At 39.0% G+C, this 12,077-nt stretch overlaps 1 protein-coding gene across 3 annotated transcripts; it reads left to right on the plus strand.

Moving 5' to 3' along the window:
• The first annotated feature begins 1,194 nt into the window (after nucleotides 1–1,194).
• dbf4b (DBF4 zinc finger B) lies at nucleotides 1,195–10,382 on the plus strand. 3 transcript variants are annotated; one of them, XM_037754408.1, is made up of 12 exons: nucleotides 1,195–1,351; nucleotides 3,046–3,249; nucleotides 3,594–3,785; nucleotides 4,267–4,317; nucleotides 4,451–4,520; nucleotides 4,749–4,813; nucleotides 5,115–5,151; nucleotides 5,255–5,300; nucleotides 6,968–7,099; nucleotides 7,204–7,342; nucleotides 7,438–7,571; nucleotides 7,707–10,382. In XM_037754408.1, the coding sequence occupies exons 2-12, from the start codon at nucleotides 3,100–3,102 to the stop codon at nucleotides 9,118–9,120; spliced, it is 2,430 nt and encodes an 809-aa protein (XP_037610336.1). In that variant the 5' UTR covers nucleotides 1,195–1,351; nucleotides 3,046–3,099; the 3' UTR covers nucleotides 9,121–10,382. The 3 variants fall into 3 exon arrangements, with proteins under 3 accessions (XP_037610336.1, XP_037610337.1, XP_037610338.1); XM_037754409.1 differs by having other exon boundaries at nucleotides 1,198–1,351; nucleotides 3,049–3,249; XM_037754410.1 differs by having other exon boundaries at nucleotides 1,198–1,351; nucleotides 3,096–3,249.
• Nucleotides 10,383–12,077: the final 1,695 nt, after the last annotated feature.

Below are 12,077 nucleotides of genomic sequence, written 5' to 3' on the forward strand. Positions count from 1 at the left end.
TTATCCACGTTGCTTTTGGTATTTTCAGTTAATATTTCACGTTGGCAGCTAAGGCAACATTTTTTATTTTTTTCCCAAACAATGTTACCCCTTTTGGAAAAGCATACCAATATGCTCTTATATTGTTTATTTTGACCAATTGTGAGCAAACTATTTCAAGTTTTGGGCCACCTTTATTCAGGTCAATATTTCATTTTTTATTTACTTCTAATAAGTAACCTATCACTTTCATAAATACAAAATATGTTTAATTCTTCAATCATTTCTGTGTTTCAGAGATAGGTCAGAATGGATTATATAGTAGGGTTTTTTTCTGTGGTATTTTAGTATCTTAGTAGATGTTTGTGCAGCTGGATGAATAATTAAAAAAATATTTACACAAATTATACTCTGTCTGAAAACTGATCATACTGTTACACTCAGTTAGTATTCCAAAACAACAGAGACTAATGATTAGAGGTGAGTCATATTAACTTTTTTTGATATATTGCACAAGTTCCACCTCTTGTAATAATAAACTTTATAATAAACTTTATTTGTATAGCACCTTTCCAAACATAGTTACAAAGTGCTTTACATAAGTTAAAATAGGGCAAACATCAAAAATAAAAACAATACAGAATAAAAACATAGGCCAAAATAAAATGTTGAACATAAGACTTTTGTACAAAAAGTCAAGAATAATGAAATGTAAAACAAGGGATTGCTATAAAAAGGCCTTCTTGTAGTCACAAATAAGCAGTTTTGCAGATATTACATTACTTCTCATTGTGTGCATGGTTCTTTTCTTTCCCAAACTCCAAAAGCCCATATGTATGAATGTATGGAGGGACACACTTGTTTCCAAATGTGCTCCATTTTTCTATAATTTATTATTCCAGAAATAATTGTCAGAAAACAGGAAATAAGATTCATGTTCAAATTGGCAAACTAGAGATCATGCTGTCACTACATCCTTTGTGCTGCGTTTAGGGTACCATCAGAACCTCACTTAAAACTCAACATCCTTTGAGAAAGAAGTACGTTGATGCTCGAGTGGATTACTTTTTTTTCTATTATCTCCTATTCAGCTCCTTGCTTGATAATCAGACTGAATTTAAACTTAATTTCAATTCAATGCTAAATTAGAAAAAAAAAAATCTATATTGCAATCACTGAAAACAACAACTGGCTGTTATTCAGAAGTCTGAAGCCAGCACTTGAAGGCAGCGTTTTTCCGGATGTGACGTTGACGTTACGTTCGCGTCTCCGCCAGTGTTTTTAAAAAAGCGGCGGTTGCTCTTCAAGCACCTTTTTTGTGAATCAATAACATTAATTTCTTTATCTACATTCTCCAGCATAGTAACAAAACGTAAGTGGAATATACTTCTTTCTTTTTCCCAAACAATGACGACTATTAAAACTAGCTAAACGTGTTTTATTGTGACCCAAAGCGATGTGTCTATTGAGGAAAGCTAAGCTAACTACAGCTAACTAGCCAGGAAGGTGGCTAGGTTAATAAAGCGTCTACTGCCATGTTGTAGTTTGGTAGTAAACTAACGCTGCACGCTTTTTCTGCAGAACTTTGCGATGGTAAATTGCTGCAACATTGTTTTGAGTAAACTAATAACTTAGTCATTGTAAAAATCAACCACAATCTGACCAGTGAGAAGAAACCACATGACATTTAACTGTGACCATGTCGTGCAGGAGTATGGACTGATGGTTTCTCTTCCTCCTTGTTCAAGTTTCAGTTCTGTTTGTTAAATTTGTTTTTTCTGCTTTTTAATGCAGTCAGAGGCATTCATTTAAATCCAGTGACAGATGAGACTTCAGTCTCTCTCTGTTTGAACACTAGGAAGTGTAAGTGGTTAGCAATTTATCTAACAAAAGAAAAACAATGATTAGAAAAACTTAATTCTGTAGGTGTTCTCTTATAAATTATGTGAAATAATTAATAGCCACACAACAAAACAACAACAAAAATAACACAGGGTCAGCTCAGCAATACAAGCACTAGACATATAAAAGATAAAATAGCAATAATAATATAGAATGGACAGACCCTTTTTATTTTATATTAACTTATTTGTTTATTTAATTTATTATTATTACTCTCTTATTTTTGTATTATTATTGTTTTTTTTTAAATTTGATTCTTTCTTTTTATTATTATTATTATTATTATTTCTTTTCTTAATTTTATTCCAATTTTGAATGTTGAAGTTGTTTTCTCTAGTGTACTTAATGAGTTTGTCTATAAGCTCAACTAATTAAAAAAATGGTTTATAAACTATTGTAATTACGAACTGTAACTTATATATATGAAAACAACCTCGAAAAAATAAAGTATAAAAAAAGTAAATTACCTTAGATCATGGTGCAGATTAATGTAGAAATATGTATTTGATTTGTTTATCTTTTGTATTTTATTATGATTTTGTAGATGTTTTATTTCATATTATTATTGTTATTATTATTTTGCATATAGTAGTCATTTGATTTGTTGACCAAAATGTGACAATGTTCATGTAAAAAAAATCAATAAAATACTAATTACAAAAAATATGATAGAATGACATTAATAAGATAGAAAGACAACAATAAGATAAAATAGTTGTAAGATTAGAAGGTGATGATTATAAATAAAATATAGTACTATATACATATGAAAATGAGGATTGTGTGTAAAAGTAAGAAACAGTATCTCCAACAGTATTGCACAAATGTAATAAGAAAAAGGAATGAGGAGATAAATAAATAAAAATATAGCACCATATACATACAGTATATGAAAAAAGGGGATTGTGTTTGGCTCAATACCAGCAATATGACGATGCAGTACTTATGTAGCAGTAGTGGAGACCTGATATTAAGTTACCCAAAGAAATTTGGCACAACAATGTCAAAACATAGTTATTAAACATTATTTGTATAACAGACGCTTATATATGGACTCTCTGGCTCTTGATAGGAGAGCTTATTATATTAGCTCTCTGTCAAATGTGTGTGCCGATTTATAAACCTTTACACCTGTGCTTTGTTCTTTTTTCTTTTTTTTTTAAGTAGGATCCTGGTGTTTTTCTGTAAAACTGTAAGCTCCCTTACTGCACCAGGATCATGCAGCACCAGCAGTATGCAGAAGAGCAAGGCCTTCTGGGCTCACTGAATCCTGGGCAGAAGAAGCTGGAGGGGAAAACCTTCTACCTGGACAGTGTGAAGAAACGCTCAACAGCCCTGCTTTTGGAGGCTGTATCTCTTCTTGGAGGGGTAAGCATGTGGGAAGATGAAGGCAGTATTTGTGTGGATCCAATGCTGTGAACATTGGTTGTTGTGTTGTTTATATACAAGAATTGTTATCAGGATTTGATCTAGTGTCTCTGTGGCTGTAGTTTGGCTCAGTTTTGAAGAAGTTGTAGTAGCCAAAACCACTACTAACGATACACCATGGAGCTGCAATAATTAATTTCAGCAGACAATACATTGAAAGAGTAGCTAAATGGACTACATTCCAACTAATTCTGTTATCTTGGTCAATATACCTACTGACTATGACAGATGTCTCTGGGCAGAAACTGATGAGCAGACGCTGTTGTTTTTTTCTTATTCTGAAGAGGGTCGAGAGTTTCCTGCACAAGGATGTGAGCTTTGTTGTGACTGGAAGCCAAGAGGGCCTGAAGGAGCAGAAGTGTACAGATACCAAAGTAGGGGCGAAGGGGACGAGTGAAGAACCCAAAAGTCCTGTAATGCAGCGAGAGAGTATCCTCAGCAGTGACAAACCGCGACCAGGAACTCCTAGACCAGTGGTACTGAGCATCACCTACACACGTTTAAAACCTTTTACAGCTTACACGGATGTTGGTTCTTATTATTAAATATAATTTAACCTGATAATCACGGTTATCGTCAATACCGGTATATCTCGACACCTCTTATATAAATCATCTGGAACTCCTCTGGTTCAGTGTCGTTGAGAAAATGTATATACAATATTTTTGTATGATTTATTGTATTCATTTCTTGCTGTAGATTTAAAAAAAAAAAAAAAATGATACTTAGATGCTATTTAGTGCCCTGATACAGATGAATATGTTGTTTTGAATAGTGTAAATTGTTATATATATATATATAAGAAATTAAGAAAATGCTACATATAACCATTGACAAACAAATAACTTTTTAAACATTCTGACTTTCTATCGGTCTTTTTCATCACCAACTCATTTGGACAATATCCCAGTGGATGTGTTAATGAAACTTATATCTATGCTGTGTTTTTCTCTACAGGCTTGTGGCAGCCGCGGGAAGGCCCTGCTTGAAAAAGCCATTCGCAACAATGTAAGTGTCAGTACAACCGAAATATGGCTTATCGTTCAGATCTGTGGACTTTATTTTTTGTAAATATTGATGACATACTAAAGACTGATGTGCTTTGTTATCTCGACTTGATTCTGATGGATCTGTCTTGTAGGAACGACTGCAGGGGAGCAGCGTTTTGGCCAACGCTCGATCATGGGGAGTAAAGATTTTGTATGCGGACGGTATCCTTTTGACTAATAATAACATGATTCAATGCAAACTCTTATCTGGCTTGTATGTGTTTATATCTGTAGTGAACCTCTGCTCACAGCAGATGGCACCATGTCAGTGCTTATGTTTTGTTCTGTGTTTTACTAATACCTGGTGGAGAGGTCTGCCGTTAACCAGCATAGCTTAATCACAGAACAGTGTGTTTGAAAGTCTTGTATTGTTCCTTAATGTAGCATCAGATGTCCTTTTATATTTGAAACATTTGACTCGAGAGAGCTTCAGTGCTATACACAGGAGGCCGGAGGTAAGAAGTTTGGGCTGAACGTCTTTTCATTTCACCAGATATCCAAATGTAGAGGTTTTGCTTAAAAGCAAGTAAATAATTAAGTAAATAATTTATGAATTAATTAGTAAAAAAGTTCTGAAAAGATTACGTAAATTAATTAATTATTAATTAAATAAGCTCCCATTAAAATGATATAAACTTTGTTGGGGTTTATAAAGAAAAAATATAAGAACGACTCAAATTGCTGTAATGTAATGTACATCAGCCATTGCTGTTTAATATTAATGAGACTTATTTTAAACTTTCTTTTTTAATGCAGAAGACTGTCACCAAACAAGGTCATCATGTTGTCAAAGGTTAGTTTATGTGCTGCTAATGTGTTTATTTCCCAACAATACTGTATTTCTGTGGGTTTAAGTGCTTATTTAATTCTTCCTTTTCACTTCTCCTGTTCTACAGCTGCAGCTTTGAGGTCTCCGTATCTTAAAATTGAAGACTTGAGCAGGTGAGTTTATACCTCATTCAGTGCAGTTTATTTATTTTTAGTTTGTTTATTTTCTCTCTAGCAGTGGGGGAGGATTTAAATCCATGTGTAACAGTACACTTGGGAAAGAGCAGTCGTCTCTCCTATTCCCTCAGAAATCTCCTTAACTCCTGAGGGAAATATCAAGTTCTTAACCTGCTAAATGCTCCACTGTGTTCACCATCTAGTTTCTAACTTTGTCTGTCTGCTGTTTGGTGCTGAGCAGGTAGTGTACAGTGGGTTTGTAGAGCTTTTTTTTTGAGAGCAGTGAGTGAACCAAAACAGCGAAGTTGCTTGTTGGACAGCTAAACAATGAGCTGAAAGTCGCTATAAAGCTCCTTAAAGGTGCTCTATACGATATCCAGAGCATTAATATAGCAGCAAACAGCTATTTGCTATGTAAAGATATAGAGGAGCAATGTCTACCTGAGCAGAGAATTAAATCGCTCTCCCGCTGTGTGTGTTGTAATCCAAGCTTGTTTGTGCTTTGTTGACAAAGCCGGGTCTGCCACATGTACATGTTAGTTCATGTGAGCGCGCCCCACTGGCTAGCTCACGACCGGCGCTCATACAGCGCTCATAGGGCGGTTACAACTGATAACGGCCACTGACGGCGTCCTCGCGGAAGCGATCCTCCCGTTCCCCCCCAGGTTAACACTGGTAGCTCTGTCGGCTGTGGCCGTTGTTTTCACTGTTAGCACCGTTAGCTACGAGCCGCCGGCTCAGCTGTCGCTATAATGAGAGGCGTGCAGAGGCAATAGAAAATGCTCTCAGTCTTGAATTTAGCACCTTTAAAGCCGCGGGGAGCTGCAGATTCAGGTGATAATTCGCCGTAAATTCATCACTACTATCATTGTCATTTGATACACGTTAGTATAAAATATCGGTTATAGCCGCTTTAATCCTGTTTTTGATTCCAGTTAATTAAGAGAGACAACCTATAATCCAGCAAGGCAAAGGGAAATGAAGTTGTTTGGCCTGCCCAGGTTCATGTGATAGTTGTTTCGTATCAGATTAGATCCTTTTTTTGCAGTTCAAACATAACGACAGTGAAACAACAATGAGTGGCAGTGACCTGTCCCTGTGTTCTGCCCTTCCTACCCCACTGGGCGCTAGCTGTGAAGGTTTGCATTTCAGCCCAGATGATTTTCCTAATTGAACTCGTTGAGGAGTCCCATCGTGTAACGTGACAAGCCCCCCCAGTGAAGCCGCTCCCCAGGAGCCCAGAGCTCCACCGGATACGATTTCCATTCGACAAGGCTTTGCAAGCTCCACTGCCTGTTCCTGCAGGGGATCTCCATCTGCTAACAGCTCTTTTCATTTGCCCTCTCATTTCAGTTAATTGAAGTGCTCTCGCTAATGTGTGTCGGCCACTGCTGTGAGAAAACCCATGACATCTGAAACGTTTGAATATTAGCCTAGCGGGGGTCGATCTCAGATGTGTAATCTCACATTCAGTTTTGCAAAGTGGATTGAAATAGTTTTAATATGATAATAATAATAGTCACAATATTTTTCAATGTGCATTCAGATGTCCTGTGTTACTGCAATGTAATTTATTTTTTTCATGTATAACTTTTTTGATGCTAAAATATTTTTTATTTGATTTACATTTTTTGTATTAAATTATTTTTTTGTTATCTAACTAGGAAATACAAGCCCTTGCATATGCAATCTATGACCTTCCCCACTCTGTGGTATTCGGGCCGATTCAGTCCCTTCGAATCTCCTCCTCCTCCTCTGTTTGAAAAGCAGGCAGAGCAAGGAGAAAATAAAACAAGGTTTGTTTAACTGCCATTATTTGAAGCATACAGACAAACAGTTTGGATTCAAATGTCTATTATAAAGGATTTATCATAAATGTGGTTTATTCTTTGTAAATTAGGAAGAAGAAAAAAGTTGAAAGCAGCATTCAGGACAAACCTCAAACCCCACTCAGCTGTAACCTTTCACCTTGGCGGCCGCGCAAGAAGGACCTGTCCTTCTGTGAATGCTGTCATCAACCCTTCACTAATCTGGAGGAGGTGGAAACCCTTTTTTTGGTGCACAATTTATTTTTTTTCATTCATTGTTAGGCTAATATTTACATCTGTGACTGTGTCTTTGTTGGCGCTTGCAGCACTTGCAGTCTGATCAGCACCGTGCGTTTGTGCTCGACCCCTCGAACTACAATGTGATGGACCAACTCGTTACCGAAATGCTTCCGGGATTCGACCCCGATCCAGCTCAACAATCGGATGAAACACCGAACCGGTGAGTTTTTGATTATCACTTAGCATTGTCCTAATGTTGTCTACTCCCTGTAATCATCTTTTTCGCTGGAGAACAATGAATTTTCTGTGTTTATATGGAGGATTTTTAGTATTTTCTGTGTCCTCCTCCTCCTAGACCACCAACTCCTTTGCCCATCTGTGAACTGGAGCCTCTTACGGATGCTGAGACGGAGCATGCTGTTCAGGACCTGCAGAGACAAGTTTCATCATTCAATATTCACAGTCTTACTAAGGGCCCTCTTTCCTCTGGCCCAGCCAGCCCATCACAGTTTCCCATCCCAAATCCACCAGCCACTCCGCCTGTGGACATCCAGCCTTTCTGCGAGCTCCCTGACAGCCATACTCCCGCTTTAAGTCCAGCCATGCCTGTTTTAGATGCTGAACCACAAGCCTATAACTCAGCCAGCCAGCAGCCTGATACTCAACATCTCCCCCCCTGCTCTGACCCTTACTCCCTGCCTCCGGTCCTCAGCCCACAAGTCCCTTATACCTCCTACATTATGGAGCCGCACTCAGAGCCTCCTGTCCTCAGTCCTCAACGGTACGCTGCAGAGGAGGCTGTGGAAGGACACACTTGTGAAATGGACACTGCAGAAAGTGCGTCTCATTCTGCCCTAGATCTTATCTCCACAACACTTTTTCCCTCTGTGGCTTTGACAAATGCAGAAGGAGTAAAGGGATCAAACCAAGAACGCGAGATCACATGTTCCACCAGTGGTTTGAAGTGTGCTACGCTGTTGTCACGTAGATCTCGGTCCCTCCCTCGACAGTCAGCAACGGCACCAAACCACAGAAAGCGCTGCAGATCAGCCAGCCCCGAACACAGCCGGAGCAAACGGAGGAGGATTACAGCAGAGTTTGGCTCCAGTGGTAGCTGGAACGAACAAGGACAAATACCTGCCAAACCAGCAAATGACATTATGGCAAAACCTGAGGGCTGTTTATTATTTGATAAAGTCTCTTGTCAGATAAGACAGTCCTGTCCTAACCCAAAGGTCTCTCCCACATGCACTGAGGAAACGCTTGGTTCAAAACAGACTTTTACCATGTATTGTGTTCCTGCTGTGCAGAATTTCACTCACGCACCAAATAAAATGGACATTTTAGGTCACGGCAGCACCGATCATCCATCACGGCCACAGACATGTGATCCTCCACTTCTGTTCCCCTATCATAAATCTCACAGCACGTTTTCCAGTCAAGACTCTCAGCGTTCACTATCCCACTCCACTTCAGTTTGCATCGAGCCGGCCCTCATCCCAGATTTTGCAATGCTCTCTACATCATCGTCAGACTCCGACTGGGACTGCGGCCTGCTGTCGCGACTCGGGCCGACCTCCGCTGCTCCTCTGTCGCCCGCTGAGCAGAGCTGTGATAAGGAGCGCCTCCACATGCCGTGCACCTGGATGCACGACACCAGCTACGAGTCGCGTCTACACACTGTGCTTCAGCCGTCAGCCCCGGCAACATCACTGGACCCCTCAGCGTTTTCCAGGACTGTGGTACCGATTGTTGAGGTTCAACACTGATAGTTATTGCCTCGGTCAGGTTAAAGAACTGGAAGAACCACTAAATCTGTGTAATGATACGTGTCCACAGAGGCATTTCTGGATGCGAGGGATCGCCTCACTCTCCACTAGACACTTGGCACCCGATTGTATGAACGCTTTCAAACCCAGAACCAACATGGCAGCTCGTTTGGAAACTTTTTTTCTCTTATATAATGAAAATAAATCACTGGAATGTATTTCTGAAAACATTTAATGCGAGAAATAAGCCATGCAGTTGCTGAATATGTCTGCATTTTAGATCGACAGCGGTTAATTTAAAAGTTTCTCTGGAGTTTCCAGAGGCGGCGAGTCGCGCCAGACGCCCCATACTTGTATAAAGTAGCCTAGACCTCAACTTTAAGCAAATGATGAGCGGCCAACGTGACGCCCCGTCTCTCGAATCATGCCACCACGCTACCAGAATGCACTGCACAACTGTTTACACAGACAATGAATGGGAAGCGTGGAAAGGAAGGATCCCGTGGACACCATATCATCATGTACCTGGAGTAGCAAGGCTTTGACTTTGCAGCTGCGTATCCCACCACAACAAACAATGGGCAGCACTTACGCTCATCAAAATAAATTAATGGTGTGTACACTGAATAAATATTTAAAATTTAGTGCAAACTAAGATGTAATGAATAGCTATTTTTATTTTTTGTTGCAGTCGATGTTACTTAGCGGATGCATCTTCCCATGAATTCCAAGGGCGTCCATTATAATTTTTCCTCCTTGTGCACAGGACCCAAAGCAATATGTACAGTATGTTGTGCTGACTGCAGTCTTTCAGCAGCCATGTCCGGGAACACATGGCGGTATTGAGAATTTAATGAGGCTTTTCTGAAGGGGGCATTACTCAATTACTGTAAGTGCTGCGTCTGGATCAGATCCCACTTGCGCTGGCGTTGATGAGGCGTTCATGGAGTGGAGGACTCGCGCAACCTGTGAGAAAGAAATCTGTCTGATTAATGTCAAATGGCTTTTCCTGCCTTCTGAAGGTCAGCCAAAGGATTGTCTTTGTCAAGAGGAGACTGCTGCTTCACGGTGGTGCGCTGCAGCTGCAGGGAGGTTTATTGTCTTCACCTTGCAGGATCTGAATATCATGCATTGACATTTAAAACAGATGCAGAATGCAACAAGCAAAGAGAAATCGCACAGTATGTGGAGGACGAGCAGTTCTCTGTGTGAATATGTGAAGTCTTGTACAGTGTTTTTAAATAAATGTTTTTAACCTTAAACATTTCCTGCTGCATAGTTCAGAAAAAAGTTCAGGTAAAGCAAAGTTAAGAACACTTGGGAGTATGCTGAGGGTAATTTTCCCGGTCGTCTTCATAAATGCTGACTCTGCTCGTAGGCTAAAGGAGGGCTGAATGGGGAGGGAAGGATGAGGCAAGGGCAGCAGTGGGTCGATGTGTCCTGTTGGGCTCATCAGGCCAGCTTCCAGCTGACACAAACAATATTTGATATCTCATCTTCTTACGTAACCCATGACTATCCAGATTTGTTTGAATGAAGGGATGCTTTGTATGGGTGACCCCGGCCAAAACATCTTCGGCTTGTCACCAGAGAGGAGAACAACCCAACCCTTTAATTTAGGACAGTTTCTGGTCGTTATGTACTGTGAAGACTTTGTTGGAGAGGAATGTGTCTTGTGAGGGGTGCAATTTCCAACAAAAGCTCAAAATACCAAATATTCTGGTCAAAGTACTTGGCACATCCATCCACAGACTCCCATTTGACAAGATTTTGTGTGGGGGGTTGATGGCTTGTAGTCGACAGTCATGTTTGATCATTAATGTTAATTATATATTTAAATTAATTATTAGACTTTTCAGTTTTACAGTTCTCTGTGAACACTGTATATACACTGAATGTGAAAGTTCAATCACCAGCCCTTATCATACGGTCTTCCTCTACAGATGGAGTTGTCCAGTTGTCATATACTGTCATATAATGTTTGTTTTTAGAACATTTACAGTATATGAACAAGTACTACTTCTGATCCATGTTGTCTTAAAAGTTTGGACTGAAAGTTCATTGTTTTGTCAGCTGCTGTTTCCAAGGTCAAGAATGAATATTGCGTCTCAATATAAATGTACACTAATTAGAAAAAGAGTATGATATATTTAAAGAGGTCATATTAGGCTCATTTTCAGGTTCATACTTGTATAAAGGGTTTCTACTAGAACATGTTTATGTGCTTTAATGTTACAAATCGCAACATGGCCTGAAGACAAAAGTACCCTGTATATCAAAACAAAAACACGGTTTGTTTTGGGGTGTAACAGAAATATTTTTCTTTCTTTTTGTATCCCAATCATCTTGTGACCCTTACATTTTTATCCCTTGGACTCCTTTTTGGGATCCACACCACCAATCTTTAGTCACCAGAGTTGCAAAGATGAGAAACAAAATAATGATTAATGTATTTAAGATAAGATATTCCTTTATTAGTCCCACAGTGGGGAAATTTAAAAATGTTTGATCAGGTTTGCTTATATCAGGGGTCAGCAACCTGCGGCTCCGGAGCCACATGCGGCTCTTTAGCCCCTCTCCAGTGGCTCCCTGTGGATTTATAAAAATGGAAATGAATAACTTTTATTTTTTCACATTTATTTTTATTTATCATTGTTGTAGGTCTATGGTACGACGGTACGATGGAGTATTAGGGCCACATTGAGGAAAAAAAATAAATCTGAGATTTCAAGAATAAAGTCATAATATTACGAGAAAAAAAAGTCATAGTATTATAAAGTAGTAATTTTACATGCTATTTTCTTTTTTCCTCGTAAAGATATGACTTTATTCTCGTAATATTAAGACTTTTCTCTCTTAAAGTTATGACTTTATTTTCGTAATATTACGCCTTTATTCTCGTAATATTACGCCTTTATTCTCGTAACATTACAACTTTTTTCTCATTAAATTATGAC

Source organism: Sebastes umbrosus, chromosome 20 (assembly GCF_015220745.1).
Source record: "Sebastes umbrosus isolate fSebUmb1 chromosome 20, fSebUmb1.pri, whole genome shotgun sequence".
Taxonomy (NCBI): Eukaryota; Metazoa; Chordata; class Actinopteri; order Perciformes; family Sebastidae; genus Sebastes; species Sebastes umbrosus.

What these genes read in the sequence shown, in the direction of transcription:
- dbf4b (XM_037754408.1), top strand. Translation starts at nt 3,100, where the DNA reads ATGCAGCACCAGCAGTATGCAGAAGAGCAAGGCCTTCTGGGCTCACTG. An exon ending in AAAAAGCCATTCGCAACAAT is followed by an intron (nt 4,318 to 4,450) that starts GTAAGTGTCAGT and finishes TCTGTCTTGTAG; the next exon opens with GAACGACTGCAGGGGAGCAG. An exon ending in AAAGATTTTGTATGCGGACG is followed by an intron (nt 4,521 to 4,748) that starts GTATCCTTTTGA and finishes ATGTAGCATCAG; the next exon opens with ATGTCCTTTTATATTTGAAA.